General features: G+C 35.3%; 1 protein-coding gene across 3 annotated transcripts in view; it reads right to left on the reverse strand.

Moving 5' to 3' along the window:
* Positions 1-20199, reverse strand: part of CTNNA2 (catenin alpha 2) — a 476528-nt gene that overhangs the window by 31848 nt on the left and 424481 nt on the right. For all 3 annotated transcript variants that reach the window (XM_035547255.2, XM_035547256.2, XM_035547253.1), the window contains exons 13-16: positions 16939-17090; positions 9415-9528; positions 5769-5950; positions 2523-2628 (exon numbers count right to left, since the gene is read on the reverse strand). In XM_035547255.2, the coding sequence (XP_035403148.1) occupies positions 2523-2628; positions 5769-5950; positions 9415-9528; positions 16939-17090 (554 nt within the window). The remainder of the gene's footprint in view (positions 1-2522; positions 2629-5768; positions 5951-9414; positions 9529-16938; positions 17091-20199) is intronic.

Genomic DNA, 20199 nt, shown 5'->3' on the forward strand with positions numbered 1-20199 from the left:
ACAATATCAACAGTATAATAAACAACACTCTTATAATTAATATTCTTTGTCGTGCCCTAGAGAACAGGCCCCAGTAATTCACTCTGATTAAAAAGAGCTAAAAGGGCCCACTGCTAACAGCATGTCTCCAGTATACTTATCAGGGCTATCTAATAAAGTCTGACTGACAATGATCTTTGAATGTATTGCTTGGAAATCAAAGATTTAGGGACTTCCAAATTCATTTTTTAGCATCTTAAAAAGTTTATACTCAGTTTTTCATGTGTAGGGTGAAATATTATCAGAGCACTTCAACAAAACTTGATAGAATTAAACGCACATGGGTCAAAAGCATCACAAGTCTTGACTTGAGATGACTGTTCTATCCCCAATACCTAATGCCAGCACGGAACGAGTTTGAGGTGAAATTGTTGAAATAGTTGCATATAGTATCATTTACAGTCCTAAAAGCAGTCACTTGCTTTTTCCTCTCCCTTTAAAACTAACAATATACAAAGCTGGAGGTTCACTGTGGCAGTTAGATTGAATCTGTTCCATACTTGCGACAATGCTATAATGCCTCTCTTTCTCATACAGTTGCCATATCTTTAAGGCACGAATCCCTGAGAGACCTCTTCTCCCTACTGGCAGCAATTTAATACAGAAATATTTACCCTACTCTTGAAGTCTATGAACTGAAAGAAATGAACTTTAAAGTAATACCTCTAGAGAGCTGACAAGGCTTTAAATACAAGTACCTCGGAGCAAATGAAACTGTAAGATCTCTCTCACTGGAACAGTAATTAAAAATGCAACTGTCCATAAAAAGCTTATATTGCATGAGCATCTCCAAAGTTCTGGAAAATATCATTAAACTGCAAGCATTAAAACAAACACTTCATTGTCATGGTGATTTTACTGTTTATTATTAAAGTGTGTATGTTACAGTCATCTGAAATTTAAAATGTGACTCAAGCCCATGCACTCTAAGCACAGCATGTTTTTTTTTACCTCAGGTTTCTTGAAAATATTCCACCTTCGCAGATATTGTAGATTAGGGATTTCATCAGCTGACAGATGTATTTCTCATTCTTACACTAAAATACACAGTTGCTACATTTGAAGGATGGGAATGGGATGAAAACCCCAAATACAAGCTTTCTGAGATTATGGAAAAATGTGCAGATTCAGGTTTCTTTCTTGCCACTCTGGATCATGTTCCCTAGCAGGATGTGTTACATGCTATTGCATGCCTCCTTGATGACAAAAAAATAAATACTTATTTTTGAAGAGAAAGACTAGAGGCAAGGAAGTTATAGTTCCCACTTCCAGCAAGGTTTCTGCTGATGCCAGTGAAAAAAAAGAAACTGTGGGAAGATGACAAATAATGCCAATAAATATATAAGGGAAAAACTCTACAAAGAAAGTATTGTAAAACATTTTACTATTAGTTATAGAAAATCTCACTCCTTCAAAAGCTGCATAAAAAGTATTTATAGAAATGTTTCTACAAAGAGTGTCTGAAGTGAGGCACCCATACTCATAGTTAGGTGGTACTATGAGGTTTTCACATGAGTTTTTACAATGTTATCACCGAATTACCTTCTTGTTTGTTCTAGATCACTAGATGCACAAGGGTTACAATTTTGTTGCCCAAGGCTCATTTGCTCAATGTATGCCAGCAAATCAGACATTTAAATTAGCATTAGGTGAACATGCAAAATGAAAGATGAAGAAAATCAGAATTAGTTGAACAAATAAAAGTTCTTAACCCAAATAAACCCCAATTTTTAATTTACTTCATTTCCCTATACTCTGTCATGCTTTCTACAGAGTATTCCAGCGGATTGTTAGAGAAAAAAGATTTATTTTTCATTTTTTCAAAGGGAACAAATTGTCAACTTTAACTTGCATAAATCTAAAATTAGGTACCTAGAACCAAATACCCGAATTTGAAATTTGGCTCTTGACTTTTAATACAATGCTTTCGCTTGCTATCCGATAGATAATAGATAATAGATAATCCAATAATAGATAATAGATAATAATAGATAATCCAATCTGAAAGAAAAGGTCTGAATATAGCAAATTTATTTGTATAGTTGTGAAATGAATTTGGTATTGGGACTGTGGACACAGACCCTAGAGCATAGAGCAGGGCTCTGTAAGATGAAGAACACAATACCCTGCAAAGGGTATGCAATGGAATCAGCATATCCTGAGAAAGAAAAGTGCAATATCAAGGAACTGCTGGAAGAAAGAGCTGAAACAATATAAGAAGTCCTAGGCATATGGCAAGGGTAACAGAGCGTCTAAGTCTACTGCTTTCATGCCAGCAAATATATTAATCTAATTATAATAGTCTCCCCAGTCCAGAAAGTGAGGTTGTGGAACAACTCAGGAATTTCTGAGGTTTTAAGACTTCTTTATGACTTTTATGAACTGCAAAAATCAAGTTAATTGCTACAGAAGAAAAGATACCCCTATCCTGAAAAATGCAACTCATTGATAGAAATTATATTCATGCTTGTTTTTGTTATTACCTGATCAGCTACCGCCCGTGCCAATTTGTCCATCCTTGATCCTGCCTCTGCAATCTTCTTGGCTGCATTAATCACATCTGATGTATTCTTCAGTGGGCCTTTACCTCTGTGAAATACAATTATGAACAATCACGCAAGGAAGCAGTTTTAGTGATCCTGTTTGGTATTTGATTTTAAAACAGAAACATGAATGACTTCTTAACTTATTACAAAGACACCTTTCAACTAGTTTGTATAGTACAGATTGATTAAGGTATTGGTCTGCTATATTTCATCTCTTACAAAATGCCACTCTAGCGATTTAGTTTGATAGTGCCTTAAGCACATGAGCTACACTAAATGTATGTGCATTTTTAAGTGCCCGTTAAGCTGACATTCTTTCTTGAGTACACAACTATTAAAAAGTATGTTATTCTCAAGCCAGTGGTTGATGCTAAGCTTGTCAAGTCTAGAACAGAATGGCACAGTTTAGAAAACCTTTTTTTTAAAAAATGTGTCATAAATCAAAGATTCTTGAAGCATAATTGTTAAATTTAAAACGTATAATTTGTTTTAAGATTGATACTATACTTTTAAGTTGATGTACAAACATCTGATTTTAATCATTAGAGTTACCAAGATATATTTGAAAAAAATAAAAAGTCGCTGCAGACTTGCACTGTAGTTTGTTTCAGACACAAAACTTTAATCCTGCTTATAATAACTTTTGCTACTGCCCCTGAGAATGTCTCAGTTGGAAAGAAGCTGATTTTCCTTATTTAATTATTTAATTTTGATACTATGTGGAGAAATACAGCTTTGGACAAGGCTGATGGAAAATCATAAGATCAAACTTCGGATATTTTAACATAAAACTGAAGGTGTTTTTTCTCAGGACAACATACTATTACTTTCACAGTTTTTTCATCTGTGATGTCAAGATTAACACATTTGGGGCTTATTATGGGGTTTATGTGTCACGGATTTGGTAGCAGGGGGCAGCAGGGGTGGCCTCTGTGAGAAGTGCCTTGAAGCTGCCCCATGTCAGATCAAACCCAGCTCCAGCTGGCTCCAAAAGGGACCTGTGGAGGGACCCCACGTGGAGCAGAGGCAGAGAGTGAAAATGAAGGCCTGGTAGAGATGAAGTGTTATGGACTGACGGCAACCCTCATTCCCCATTCCCCATCAGGGGGGAGGGGGTAGAAGAGCGTGAATGGGGGGGAAAAGTCTTTCTGGCTTGCTTTTAGTTTCTCACTGCTCTAGTCTGTTACTAGTAGGCGTAGGCAATAAATTATATTAATCTCCCTAATCTGAGTCTTTTTTTGCCCATGGACAGTAACTGTTGATCTCTCTGTCCTTATTCTCAACCCTAGAGCCCTTTCCCATTGTATTTTCTCCCCCTCTTCCTTTGAGGCGAGGGAGTGAGAGAGTGGTGTGATGGAGTTCAGCTGCCATTCAGGGTGGAACTACACATGTTGAAACATATTTCCATTTTTATCTTAGAATCATAGAATCATTAAGGTTCTTTCCATACTTTCATTTCCACTTCAAATAGATCTTGAAACACAAGTATCTAACTTCCATTGAACTTAAACTGTAACAGAAGTCCTTCATAGTGACCTCATATGCGTTTACATTAATTACAGCAGCCGATTTGACTGTCAGAAATTCCATACACTTGAAAAAAAAAATTCTATTTTAACACTGCTGAGGTTACAGTCAACCAACATGTATAAAAGGCTTTGTTCTGTTTTAATGGAATATATTAAACAATTTTTTATTAAATCTGATGTAGACAGGGCTGCACTGTGTTTTTTTTTTTTTTAATTTACTTCAGATATGCCAGTGGTTTTTCTCTCATTCTCATATTAGTTCTGTTCTTTTGATGGTAGAAAATGCAATTACAAAACTTTCAATTTGAAGCTTAATGGATCAAAGATTGTCCAGAAGGTTGCAGAAAGCATTGATATTCTGGACTGTTGCTTTAGAACATTATTTCTTCATTATGTGAAATGATGGCACTGCTTGGGCAGTTTTTCACTCTGTTTTTTGACAGAAAGATCAGAGAGCCAAAGACAAGAATAATACAAAAGGTAACTAAGACTTCTTGAAAACATCACCCTTCACAGGAGGTTCTGCACTCTCATTTGGTATACAGAAATTGTGAGTCTGCTGCCAAAAGAATAGTTGTGAAAACACAAGCTGGGAGAAAAATGAGTAAACTGAGTGAATAATTATTCAGAAAGAAATACAGCAGTCATCTATTCAAGTGTAGGCAAACTTTCTATATATATATTTAAATTTAAAATGCATAAAAATATTTGCTGATACCTATACCAATTAACTACCCATGTAAATTAATATTATTTACATACAAATATATGTATAAGGTATGTGAAAACACTGTATTGTCACTGCAGAGACTGTTTTCTCTGAAATGGGCTGAATGCTCCAGACACAAGGTGTTTTAATCATGATGAAAGACAAATAAAATAAAAAAAGATTTTTGTCTAGTTTTATTTAATCGGATTTTGATAAATGCCATTTATAATTTTGAACTCCCATTCAGAATAAATATCAAAAAAGCTGTTATTTACTATGGTGACCTGTAATCCAAAGCATCTTGTAAAAAGTTATCCCTGGTGTGATTAATAATATGACCATATTTAAACAAAATAATTCTGTTTACATGATATCACTACTGAATTGCCTTTTGATTCTTTGCAATTAGAAAAGAAAAAGACGTCAATAGAAAAAAGAAATGAAAGCAAAAAAAATCGTTACTGACAGACTACAATGAAGTATTAGATCAAAACAGTTTCATTTAATTTGATTTTTTTTTAGAAAGAAGTTCAGCCTTCAAAATTATATAAATAGTTTTGCCATTATTTTTGATTGACACAAATTGTGTTGAAATGTTGAAAGTTCAGAGAGGCACATGCATTTAGATGGGTACTAAACAAAATGTCAGTTGAGTGTCTGTAAGGTCACAGACTATCTTTGCTGCTGAAATTCAAGACGATCTGCAAATAAAACAAATTTGCAAATAAGGCAAAAACTTCAAGTATTTAATCCCATTTGGTGAAATATCTAAAGCAATCATGCACAGAGAACCATAGAACCCATCCCATTATGTATGACCTATGTTATCAGGCTTTGCATCCCCCAAAACACAGTGCATCATCTCAATAGGCTATAAACTGCAACAAAAAGGAAAGAAGAAGGATGTCTGAAGAACTCTTTAGCATAATATTATTTTGCCCTTACCTAGTAAAGTCTGTCATTTCCATCATAATCATGCACATCTGCTTTGCCAACACAATGATGTCATTACCACTGTCATCCCACTTGGCTACCTCCGCATCCAGCTTGCTCTTTTCTTGGTGGAATATCTCTACCTGCTCAGCAATCTTAGCCTTTTCCTCCTGGGGAAGCTGAGCCATGATAGCCTGGAGAAGAAAAATGGGAGAAGCTGGGCATGAAAAAAGGATGCTACAAATATATTTATTGACTCAAACTGCATGCCCAACTTCTAGCTTCTTTTTATGGCAGTGGAAGATGTTAAGCAAAGTCCAGTAGACATTTAGTTTCTGTTAGTACAGGCACAAACAAATTCACAGGATGTTTGTAGGTCTTCTTTTACCTTCAAAAATTTAAAAATGATGTAATGCCATGATATACAGATTCTTCACCACTCTATAGAAGAAGATTAAGATTTAACAGAAATTATCTTTAACCTTTAGGAGAAAGAAAATGAATGAAATCTATTGGAAACGGCAGACTGAATTGCCAGCAACTCCCCCAGTCTCAATCTCTGTCAGGAATACAACAGTTTTCTGCTTAACCCAACACTAAAATAAGCTATGACATGCAAGGTAATACATTTGAAGTGAGCTGTAATGAATGTACCTTTCAATAACATTTAGTAGTCTAACTGTATCTTGGAAGATAAGCAAAAAGACACTAAACGAGTTGATACTAATTTGTCTCAACATTATCGACAAAGCAGAAAATTCCCCCACTCACTTAAAAAGAAAAGCCTACAAAATTATAATAATTATTTCTGAAGATCAAATGGACACTTCCAATAATGATTTCCAAGTTGAGCTACGATTTGGCTTTAGGGCTCTCAAGACCACATTTAATGGGGTGTGACATATATTTAAGTGTCGTTACATTTTTTCTTGTTTATGTCACTTTCAATCAGCTGAAGTCTTTCTCTCCATATTCTTAAAACGCTCTTGGCTTTTAAAAATTCATAATTGACCTTTTCCAAAACTGAAATTAAGAAAGGTTATAAACAGTAGATCAGAAAATGAGAAATTTGCAAGTTAATCAAATTAAAATTCAACACATGACTTTTAATTAGGCCTTATCAATGTAACTCAGCAGTTTAAAATGTTAGCATATTAGTCTTTCCACAGAAAAATGCAGTGTAAGTCAAGCTAATAAATAAATAAATAAGTGTACATATAAAACACTAAAACAGTTGAATTAACTGAAATTAAAAGAATATGATGGGAGCAGTAGAATTTGGAAAGCTGGTCTGTATGTCTTGCATGTGGTTTCTCTCAGTGGGCAGCTTCATCTGCACAGCCTTTAAACTGGTGTGCAATGTTTTAACATTTCTATTCCAGCTGCTGATACATTTTCAAAGAAGCTATATCCTGCAGCAAACGCAGATCATATATTCAAGTTTTATTCCTACTGAAGACCAACACAAGCTTTCCTACTGAAATGCTAATAGCTTTATACAGTAAGAATATTAAACAAATCCATTACAATCCACAACTTAAAATCTAGGTTTTCTAAGAAAAAGGTTCAAATAAGATACTACTGTGCTTAGCAGACTCATTTCAATGAGTCACTCAAGACTTAAGATTGTGGACGGTGTCGCTTCTTCTTAGCATGTTTTTGTTTTATGTTTTCATCCACTTGTTGCTTCTTGTGACATACTGCATTATAAGTTACCCAGTAATGGGACTGTCTTTATAATACATTATGCTTATACAGTGTGCAGCTGATCAAAGCAGAAGGTTTTAAGTGCAGCAGTGATAATAACTGCAATAAATGTAATACAATTTAAGACTCCTAAGTCACTAGGTGAACTAGATTCTTTGCAAAAGTATTACTGCAGTCTGTGTTTTTTAGATCAAAAAAGATGACATGATAACCAATCTTAGTTGCAACCTAAAAAACGACTACAAAATACCAATATTACACTTCAGTACTTTTATATTTCAGACTTAGTTTAGTAATCAATTAACAGAACTTTATGCTCTTTAAAATATAAAAATACCCCAATAGATATTCATGTGCATCCAGAATACTCATTATAGTTCTCAGAATAAGATATAGGTATCCAGATGTCTTTCTGCAACTCTCCCAACTTCATGCTTTTCAGTGCCAGTTCCTGGTCACCCAACTCACTGGGATGGGACCTGCAATCACACTGGTCTTCATCCAGGTGGTGAGGTTACTAGTCATCATATCCAGGAGACCCAATAACAGACAGTGCATTTTTGTTCTTGGGATACAGTGACAGAGAACCAGCTCTTCTGGTACCTGGTATGGAATTTTTACTATCTGTATTCAATATTCAGTGAAATTAATTTAAAAAAGAAACTTCCACACATTTCATTGTATCTGTCTTGCATTCCTCCCATACCTCCAAGTAAACTTCATTTAGGTTTGCATTACCCTTCCTTTGCAGTGTCTAAAATGTTTACTTCAAGTCCTAACATACTGTGTGTCTTCCTACAACAGCTGATAACTCCTCCTTCCACATCCTTTGAACTAATCTTTCAAACCATCATTGCCTTTTGGCCTTCGAGGTTCTCAGCCTTGCAAATCCTCTTCCAGAATTCCACGTAAGAAGTTACCTTCCCAGCTACTAGCTTTTGTTTGAGAGAGAGGGAGAGAGAGTGTGCGTGTGTGTCTGTGAATGTGTATGCTTCTCATTTAGCTCATTATTTCACTTTCAGCAAGTTCTATTACCAGAAGAAACCTGCAGAAATGTGCAAATCAGCCATGGAAATAATCCAGGTAGCTCCCAGTTCTCCAGTGATTCTCTGCTGAGAAATTCTAACGCCTTTGTTGTTGTTGTTTAACTCTCTTTCCAGACAAACATAATTTCATGATGTCGTTTATCCCCCAAATGATACTTCTGTTATTATTATTATTTTTTTAATCTGAGATGAACAGTGTGTTTAGTGAAAGGTAAACATTCATCAGAGAGTGGCAAAGAATCATAGAGCCTATTGTTCTATCCTGGCATAATCCTGTGTCAACAAACTTCACTTCTCTGGCACCTGTGACCCCTGAAGCACTCATCAGCTTAATTTGCATTCCCCATGCACAAACTAAGGTCACAAATCACAATGAGTACAGTTCATCATTATATAATTACCCTGGTAAAATTACATTGACTCAGTAACAAATGTCTTCAATTACAATTAAATTACAGGGACTACTCCAGAGCCTAAACAGCTCTCCTTGACAAGTTTGCACACTGGGAAACATGACAAAAATAAGATTTTTCTGGATACAGTACATGGTGCCCTGATGGGATTTTTTTTTTTATTTTTATTTTTTAATTTCAGTTTTTAATTTGCTGAATACTGCCACAATTACAGCACATTCCAAACTTGCAAGACCTCCTCCTACAGCACTAACCAGAGCAAATAGGTGATAACAGGGTATCACCTTAGGCTAAGCCTAAGGAAAATCATTCAATAAACTCAGCGCTTTTCAGATAGGCAAGACATGAAAAACTTTAAACACCTAGGTTAAATTACTCCTGCTATTTCTTAAGTGACCCTGAAGATCTGAAATTTGCATGTGCTTTCTGAGGCATAGCTTTTCATTTGTAGCTATACAAACACTTAGCTTAGAACATGGGTTTTATACCCACCCTTGCACTCTGGCCAGCAATAAGTTGGTCATCTTCAGTTTGAACACTTGTTCGGCTGCGAACATCATAATCTTCCTGCTCAAAGTCTGAATCATCCTCTAGCTCTTCAGGGGTCTAGAAAGAGAGAAAGGGAGAGAAAGCATGAGAGTGGATGACAAGCTTATAAAGGATACAAAGGTCCTATGTACAGTAAGTTCTTATTTCATCAACTACCTGCCCAGGAAATGTTGTTTCTCTTTCCTTTTAAATTAACTTGTCTGCCCAAGCAGTCAAGAACTGAAATTGAATTGGCTTGAAAATTAAGTTGTTTCAACTTTAGTTTCCTTTACAAACGGCATATATCATTACCTTGCTGCAACTTTTTAAAACTCTGTTAACATGATGAATGCAGTTCCAGAAACAAACATCCTTTGGAAACATTAGCAACCGGAATGTAGTATTTCAAAACAATATTATTTAATTTATAAATGGACATTACTACTATTATATTCCTGGAATCTCAGCATAATCTTCAAAAGAGAAAGTAAATACCTGGGAAGAGGTAACTCACATCCTGGAAGAAAAAGTTATCAAAGTGAATAAGAGATTTCCTCTTGAAAGAAAATGTAAATTATGTCAACCGTTTTTGAAACAAATGTAAAATTCATAAGCTGCTTTGTCTTGTTGGTACCAACAACTCTTTTCAGACCCAGGCCTTTGGAATTTGCTTCACCCCCTATACTGAAACTACGTTATCTCCATTGCTGGTGCTATATAAACGATGTGAGGGTATCTGAGCATACTGACCAAACCTAGTTACATACGACTTGTTTTCAGGTTCTTTAAAATGTTGGAGGGAGGGAGGGAGAAAAAAAAAAGATAAATGATGGATCTGTTTGTTTGGTATTTTCACCTTCTAGCACAGGATAGGAGGAAAAAAATCTCCCTTAAATATATAGGAGAGCATTGTGGTTTAACCCCACAGGCAGCTAAGCACTACACAGCTGTTTGCTCATACCTCCCCTCACAACCACAGTCAGATCAGAGAGAGAACTGGAAAAAAAAAGGGGGTAAAAACTAACTCATGGGTTGAGATAAAGACAGCTTAATAGCACAGAAAAGGAAGGAAGGATAATAATAATAATAATGAACACAGAATATACAAAGTGATGCACAATGCAATTGCTCACGACCTACTGGCCAGCCACCCTATATTTATTGTTTCACATGATGCCACATGGTATGGGATATTCCTTTGGCCAATCTGGGTCAGCTGTCTTGGTTCTGTCCCCTCCCAGCTTCTTGTGCACCCCCAGTCTCCTCACTGGCAGGGCAGCACAAAGAGCTGAGAAGTCCTTGGCTCTGTGTAAGCACTGCTCAGTAATATCTAAAACACTAGTGCATTATCAGCATTATTTTCATCCTAAATCCAAAACACAGCACTAGCAAGAAAATTAGCTATTCCAGTCAAAACCAGAACAGAAAGAAAGAGAGAAACAGCCTACTTTAAAACAATAGTTAGTATTATATTTGATATAGAAGGTCCAAGAACAGAAATAGCCTCAGAATGGAAGACTATATTCCATTTTGCACTTTAATAGCATCTAGTACAACAGTCTGTCCACAAGTAACTTCTGTAGGTACAATAAATGATAGTAATAGAAAAAGAAGATCACAGTAACTACAGAGAGATCCTCACTCTACTGGGTACCCACCTGAGGGGCTACCGTCATAGAAGAAATCATTCATGCTGGCATTTCTTGCTTGGAGGCGCCATCAAGTTTCCTAGCAGAGGTGCTAATCATTGCCAGTTGTCATTACAGCTCTGTCTTGAAGATGCTCAGTCACTAGGAACTGGTCCAAACTCTCTAACATAATGTTGAGAAGTCTTTTGGAGATATTTATATTACAGTCTGGTTTCCAACATGAAGTGCACATCACTGTTTGTAACAGAAAATCATCTGCTTTGCTAGGTACATGGTGAAGTGCACATGATGGGGAGAAAAAAAAATACACAGCCTTCTTCATTTGGCTTAAAGAGTATGAATTAAATATGTGTTTTGAGCACTGAAGGAAGAAATAACCACGTATGACAGTATGGTAATAAAACTCAGGCAGCATCTCTGACGAGATGCATGTACAAATAGTGCATCTAACAGGTTAGACAGGAGATCAAGTCTAGGTGAAAAAAATGAATTTGTCTTCTCTCTTCTGCCATACAAAGGAAATGAAAGATTGGTACCCATCATTGTACTACTGTCCAATGGTCTTGCTGCCCAAACATCTTTAATCACTTTATTCTCTCTGCTCAGCTGCCTGAAGGCAGGATGTGACTTTAAATTCCGTCGTAAGCAAACCAGCTACTAACAGAAGCACATAACTCCCTAAGCAAGACAGAGTACTTCCTGTCATAGGGCTCAGATTTTCATCTGCCCAGCCTTTACAGCAAAGAGTTGGAATAGGCAGGAAAGCTTCAGCCCCTTCTTCGCAAACCATCTGACTCTTCCCCATCTTCCAAGTCCATTCAACTAGCCAGTTGCACTGGGCATTGCAAAACCAACACCCTTCCCCGGGTATACTCTTCTTTTTTTCTTCTGTCTGCACAATTTTGTAGACATAAGACTATAAAAGGTAATAAGTAGCCCTTTCACAGCTTCTTGCAATCAGAGCTGAAGCAGGGTAAAGGCTGTGATAGCCTAAGCTGGAGAGATCAGCCAGGTGTAATATTCAAAATATTAGATCCCAACAGTGTAACATGTAAGCACAGGCTCTCAAAGAGTCAAAACATTCTGAAACTTCTGTGTTTCAGTGATTCATTCTTAAACATTCAGAAAAATGCATTGCTGCTTCTTACTGCCTGGCATTCACAATGTTAAAATTTGTGGTCTTTAATAGACAGGAACTTAATGGGTATAGATTTTGAACTTGGAGAAAAGGCAGTACAAAACAAAAGGACAAGGTAATGGAATTGTTATAATATACTACGAATACAAGAAATCCCAGTAGTTACTACATGTACAAGTGAGATCTAATCCAGAATTAACTTTCAGATTCACTTGCTTAAGGTTTTCAAGTGTGGAGAATTCTTCACCCTCATTTTGTTCCAAGAACAGCTACATTTTTCATTAAAATGAAGAATACTAGTGAACTCTTATCTGTAGGCTGCCATTTCAAACATGCTTCATGTTTTTCACAGTTTCACTGCTGCTTTGTTCTATCTGATCCTTTGGAGACGCAGCCTATATAATAAGGTCTCTGTTTTGTTTAGAGACAAAGGGGAAAAAAAGAAAAATTACATATAGAGGTAACTGGAATTAAGCTTTTTAACTCCTTAGCAGAGACTTCTAAATATATCATAAGAACTCTAATTTTTGTGTACAACTAATTCAACCATGGTATTTAAAACCTAGTTTCCAAGACAACAAAGTCTGAAACTTAATTTATCTGAGTTGGAAGATAGAAGGACAGATTCGGTCCTTCAGAAATATGAATTTATGGTCATACAAAATAAGGAAACTTGGATTTCAGCTTAGAGACAGCATCTAAACAAAACTCTGATGAACACCTGTGGAAGAGGGAGCTAGAATCATTTTCAAAACTAACAGATTTTAAAAACTCACTGATATTAATGAACAAAAAGTGACCATTTTCATAATTTTCAGACAACTGCTGTATAGCACAGGCCATAAGACTTACAAAGATTATTTTTCTTTCAAATGATGTGTCTCTACTACATGTAGAGTATATTCTTCACTGCATTCATCTAATTCTGATGAATTCTCCCAGTGGAGAGACTTGCACAATCCAAGATAAATTACCTGGTAATTATATTCTTTTACTTTTAGAATCCATGCTTTACTTCTACTATGAATTTGGTGAAACTCATCTTCCAGTCATTGCATTTTTTACTTTTTTATTTTTAATATTTCTATGGCTGCTAGACTGAAGAACTTGCTGTGAACAAAATATCTTCCATCACTATAATTTTCTTCTACCCTTTGTAACTCCATTATGAAAATGTAAATTTTGCACGTATTAGATGTAAAATGGCATAGATATGTAAAATTACAAATGTTGTTTGTTTAATATTTCACCAATTCAAAAAGACTCATTACAGTATAGTTCCCTACATGCTTAAAAATTTTAAGATGCAATTTTAAGAAATTCAGCACTGTAAACACCAAGTGAAGCCAACATTGTAATGAGAAGAGAGACATTTCCCTATTTTCTACCACTAAAACACCTTCTACTTCTAAAAGCTAAGAGAAAAAAGACTGTACAATATGCTTTTATATTCAACTCCATGCTATTCTAGGCATTTGTTTCTGTACAAAGGCGGTTGCAGCCTGAGTGACTCAGGTGCTGTAAGCGCCAACTGAGCAGTAAAGACAAAGAACCTCTCACAGAGCAGGTCTTGAGCTGTTTAATTCTTTACAGTAATAACTAATACTTCAAATTCAACTTGTAAAGCTCTCAATATAGACAACGGACTCTGCTTTAGTGCCCTTCAGAGACAGGCTATTTGAAAAGATGATGTGATTCTGCATCAAGTCTCATTTTCCAGAGGGTCTGAGATGTAGTTAACACCTTGGATTTCATTCCAGTGGCCACCCTATGGGTGATCAAGGCTAATCCTATTTTAAGAAGTATGGATTCATTACCTCCAAACAGTTGGTGCTGAGGACCCCACATTTGCACTACCGTAATTTGATTTTTATTCAGTGTAGGTGTGCTTTGCAGCCATGGAATGAAATTCCCATAATGTTAAGAGTACATTTAACATGCTCCTAGATAGAGCACATCTTACAGGATCACCCAGAAGGATCAAGTTCATATGTTCCAGAACCACTGAATTATGTGAACCAAAACATGGCAAGTGGGAGCAACTGGAGCTTGGCTCCAAAAGTGTATTCCTGATCCAAACAAATGTAACACGATAATGCAGTTGCAACTAACCTGCTGTTGGCGAGGCTGCCAATAGCAAAGGACATGTGTGAAAAAAGACTGGCCTCGTAGACACATAAGAATGAAAAAAAATGCCATTGTGATTGTTTCTAACTGTAAAGAAGGTTTCCATCTAATTACTGAAGGAATTTTACAAGTAGTTATGAAAAAACAAAGTGCAATTTGATCCCTATGCAGTAATTTAAAAGATGTTGGAACTAAGTTAATATTTCCTATCTTATTTTTAGGTTCTATAATTATACTCCTAAATTTATTTGTACTACTTCTGTTGTGAAATAGATTTTTTCTTCTGTATAGATCATAGTAATAGACCTCAATGTAAAATGAGTCTCCTTTCTCTTTCAGACAATCAATAAAATCTCCCTTTTCCAAAGAAGAGAGATTCCCCCCTTTCCTTTAGCTTACTAAATGTAATAATACCAACAAAAATTAATTTTAAAAGTGGCTTTATGAAATAAGAGAATCATCTCAGATAAATTCAATCTTTCATGGCATGCACATGAACAATTACTGCCTGAAAATAATTGTTTGTGTCAGAAGCTCTAAAAGGTTTGCAAGTTTTTTGTTTTTTTTTTTGTTTGTTTTTTAAATAATTCTTCAATAAGTTCTACAGCCTGAATTAAAGGGATATGTGAGAATTAAGAAATTATTAGATAAAAATATTATAAAGATTGTCTTTTGTAGCTTAGTGTTTACCCTTTCATTGTATATTCCATTTCAACATTAGATATCTGGATGGGAATGCTAAGAAGTGTCTCAAACTGAAAATAATATTGGTTGTTATAGACGATAAGGTTCTGACTCAGCAAACTCTGGTTTATGTAAATTTATCAGTGTGAATTTTCCCAGTTAACTCATAAGGATAATGAATCCATTTATGTGCTTTAGTTCTCTGCCTGGGTAAGGAGCACTACATTTAGCTCCATAAATAAGTTAATTGTCTGAATGCAAAAAATACATTTTCCTAATCTGGATAAGCAGAATTCATTAGCTCATATCATACATGGAGTGGAAAGTGGTAGTGATACAACTGCGACAGTAACCTGGATGTTTCTAAGGAGACTGTGAAGCCTGAATGCTGATCAGCTTTCCAAGCTAGTGCTTAACATAACAATAAGATGGCACTGAAAGAAGTGAATTTAAAATGGTGATTTCTGCTTAGCCAAAAATCTCATTCAGTACGGAAAACCTCATAGCAACCTCAGTGGGACAGATCTGATGTCCCACTTTTGCCCAGGAAGGTGGTCCTGGAAGCCAGAACTCTGGGCAGCGGACAGTAGAAAATGGGTCTGCAGAAGAACCCAGCTCATGACTGCATCTTATGAAGCAGTTTAAATGTCTGATTGGATTAAAAGACTGATGTGTACTTAGAAATGGCTCTTGTCCTAAGGAAAGTTTAGAAACAACCGTTACAGACTAAGGAACTGGATAGTTGAAGGAAAAACAGAGATCTTTTACTATGCAGATATTCTATTTCCATCCTGATCTGGAAAATACCCCAAATGTCTCACAACAGGGTATGTTTGCCCCCGTCATCAACCACGCCTATAATTCAAGCTACCTCAGATTAGCACTGGGTATGGGAATGGGATTTGTTTTGCAGTTATAAAATTAAATCTGTCAAAAGCTTTTTGTGTAAATGTTAATATATAGTGACAGGTGACTAAAATGAAGCTATATTTTGGAGTGCTGTAATTGCCTGAAGTCTTTCGTCGGTACCATGCTACACTCACAACCTGAAGTGTATGCTGTTTGCTTAAGGGGATGAGTTGTTGCTTTAGCACTGTCAGTTGCTTCATAAGAGGCAGTTTTCTCTGTGATTTTCACAATAACTTCATTTGTACGTTTGCTTTCATCAGGACAGATTCAAGGAAATTTGGGTTTCATATAAAAATCTCAATTGGGATGTCTGAACCATCCAAACCATATATATCTAGTATCTATCTATCTATCTATTTTTTATTTTATTTTATTTTTTTGAAATCTGATTATGGACTACATTGAAAAGCAAGACACACACATCTACTGTCACAATTATTATGCTGTTTTGCTTTTTTTTTTTTTTAAGATGCTTAAGCAAATTGAATCAACTGGTTAGTCAACACTGAAATGACACATTCTTTAGTCCAGTAAACATTCAAAACCATCCTTGCAGATGCTCACTGGAGCAGCAAGATAATTTATTTACTCGTTTAGATTTTAACCAGACTTACCTCATATCCTAGGCAGCACACATACATTAAGAAAACAAAAACATTCTACACAAACTTTGAAAATCTTGGCAAAATAATGGTATTACTACGGAAAGAGTTCTACAGTTTGCATCTACAGGCAGCTGTGATAAAATCATCTCTCAGGTGAGTAACAAAATAATTTTTGTTTGTCCCCTAAAATACCCTAATCTCTTTGCTTAAAAATACTTTTCCAATGAACATACTTTTATTTTATGCTTGTTTAAGTATCAAGCTTTTCTGGCTTATTATGAAACAGGGTTGAGTCCAAGCAGCTTTTATATTCCTCTCATCCAGCGTGATACTTTCCTTTAAGTTCCAACTTTTATTTCCCGGGTGCCTTACATACCCTTATCATCAGAACAGCTTTCCTGATGTCACGAACTCCATCATAAACCAAGCGGGAGGCATCTATGAACTCATTCTCTTCAAATGGCTGTGGGACATTCGCACTCAACGCTTCGATGGCAACCTCAACTTGTTCAGCAAAACGTGGCATAACTAGATTAAACAAAATGAAAGGCAGCAAGATTAGACACCTCCTTCTGTGAACATTGTCCCCCTGCCCTTGGGCATAAATACTTTCCAGTAGGCATGGTACATCTTGTTGTCACAACTTCAAGACATAGGAAGGCTCACAGAGTGGGTTTGTACTGACTCTATATGTACAGAGCTCTGGCATATTTTCTGATAGCAAGAAAACAGCCATCTTCACATACTTGCCTCCAAGTGCATGATGAAGAATGTAAAACTTCCTTTTAAAAGACAGCAAGTTATCTGAGCTATCAGGAGAATATTTTTAAAACCTTTAAATTCTTTTAAACCTTTAAACTTAGAATGAACACAGTACAGTATTTATACCAAATGATCAAAGCAAAATGTAGCCAATATACCTACCAATTTAGGCCAGCTAACTGTATTCTAGCTCACATTGTATAATAAAAATCGCATAAGGGACAAAACACTTTTAGCATGAAAAAGCTAGCAAATTACTTTTCTGAAGGTCTGTAAAATGACATTTGGTTTCTTCATTATTATCTTGTATGTATTGCAAAAAATAGCCACAGATTTAAGGTAATGGTATTATATGGTTTGGTGCTTTATGAATATGTATCTTAAAGCAATTATTTATCTTATATAAATACTTTAAATGCTTTCCTTGAAGTAACTATAATACCAGAGGCTTTTCCTCAAATTTTATATAGGATTCTTCTGTACATATAATCACTGGCATTATGCAGAAAGAGAAACATTTCCCATATCAGTCCTCTAACAGCTTAAACACAAATCCTACCACAGAAACATAAACATCAAGTCTCACTAATTATAATGCACTTACATTATACTTAGGCATTCCAATGGTTTTACATTAATATTTCAGGGCTGGAGTCAGGACCTGGATCCAGAATCCTTTAAGGTTAATTTTTACAAATGTCAAAGAATGTGGGTCAAGCTTAAGGTTTATAGATAGCTATCTTTTCCTCATATTCATGTAATTTTTTGTTATTTGCCTTCTCTGAGCATATAGGTGTCCAATTCATGTATCAATTGGTTTATTTTTTGGCACTATAATTGAAAGAATGGGAAAAGATTTCTAATTCAAACAGTCAACTTTGTTGTTGTTGTTATATTGTTTTTCTTTACCATCTTTTCCTTATGCCCTATTTTAATAAACTTTTTGGTAGCTTGATGCTGAATAATGATACAAAGTGGGAATTCCTAGTGTTATTTTTATCAGCAGCAGTGACAATCTTTCCTAGGAAGTAAATTTTCATTGTGTCAGGAAACCACATTTTCTTCTTGAATGAATGCCCTTAAATTTATTTTACTCATAATGAAAACAGCGTGTTTTATGCATCTCACTTAACATCTGTTTTAAAGTAAAAACAGAAAAGACAAAAACAAAAACAAACAAACGAAAAAACCACACACTATGATTCAAGACTGGTTTACATTTCGAAGAACTGGCAGCCACTGCAAGCTCAACCTTTCTGTTTCTGGCATTTCAGTATCTCACTAAATGTTGTTTCTTAAAGAGGAGCCTTTTAAACAGATTAATCTATTCAAATCTTGTTTATGCCATCTTTATGTATGTTTGTTCATGTACACAGATGAAAGAACTGAATTGCATCTTTCATGCAAATAATGTTCAGTAAGTGGAGTAAGTGTTTGGGATATATTGGGGAAATAGGGAAAAGTGATAGTGACAATAGAGTTCAAAAATTAAGCATCAACAAAGCATTGCTAAGCCGAGGGGAAATATTTTAAGTAGAAAGGGAATCAGAAAATTCAAAGTTCTGAATGGAGTATTAAGAAGTGCATATTTAAAATTATCTTAATTTATGGAACATTCCAAAGTGTAGTAAGAGACTGATGTGATTGTATAAATAAGTCCAACCTGAAAATCAAAAAGCAATCATTAAAAATATAATGAAAACTAGTAAACATTAAGAACAAAAGAAATTATTTAGGGTCACAGGGATAAAACAAGCAAACATAGAGATACAAAAATGGCAGCAAAAGAAAAGGCATAGAGCTGTAATATTTAGGGTCCTTAAATTTCTGTCTAGAATTTCCTAAAAAGCAGATGTGATCAGGTATTTAACCCAACTATTAACTAACTGTTGCAAGTGCAACAGACCTGAATTAGGAAAGGGTAGTTTATCTACATAAACATTTATATTTATTAAAGTACCTTAAAGTAAACAGAACATAGTCAAATTTACCCTGCAGTTCTTAAGAAAATAATCAAAGCAATTTCTGAATCATCTTTGAGAACTCAAGAATAACAATAACAGTGAATGTTCTGGGGATTAAGAAAAAGAAACATCTATTTTTAGAAAGGTAAAGAAGGAAGGAAGAATTATAGGATATTCAGCCCAATTTCAGTACTCAGAAAGAAATGAAACATGTTGTAAAGCAGTAATGTTTAATTATCTTGTAATTAAGGAGCAGATGTTGGACAGGCAACAGATTTGTCAGAAATAGGTTGCATCAAAACATTACAACATATTTTTTTTGACAGGGCAGCCAAATAGAGGGTAGGGAGAAGCACTAGATACGATACAGCTTGACGTTGGTAAAATTTTTGACATGCTCACACAAGACACTCTTAGAAACAAAACAAGCAAAATATAAATTAAATTACTACATGGTGGACATGGAACTCATGAGAAAAAGAATCTCAAAGAACTCAAAGAACAATTACCTGTGATATGCTGTCAAACCAGGAAGATATGTCAAGTGCATTCTTGCAATATGTCTAACAGTGTGATGTGATTGTAAAAGAAAATGGCAAATGTCAATCTGTAATTATTACAATATATAAAGAAGAGGCTTGAGAAGAGATATTGTGAAGTCATGATCTATGTCAGTATGGCTCCAGTTGGAGTACTAAGTCCATTTTTTCTTAGAACCCATCTTTGAGATTTTTCTACAGTTTGTACAAGAAAGGTGAGAAGATGTTTTTAACAAAATCATTTTTTGTTGCATCCAGACTTATATTTCTATGTTTATGTAACATAATTTATTCCAAATAATACAGAATGCTCCTATACTCTTTATCTGAAAGCTATTTCTGAATCACAGAATCACAGAATGGTTGAGGTTG

Source organism: Cygnus atratus, chromosome 4, assembly GCF_013377495.2.
Source record: "Cygnus atratus isolate AKBS03 ecotype Queensland, Australia chromosome 4, CAtr_DNAZoo_HiC_assembly, whole genome shotgun sequence".
NCBI lineage: Eukaryota > Metazoa > Chordata > Aves > Anseriformes > Anatidae > Cygnus > Cygnus atratus.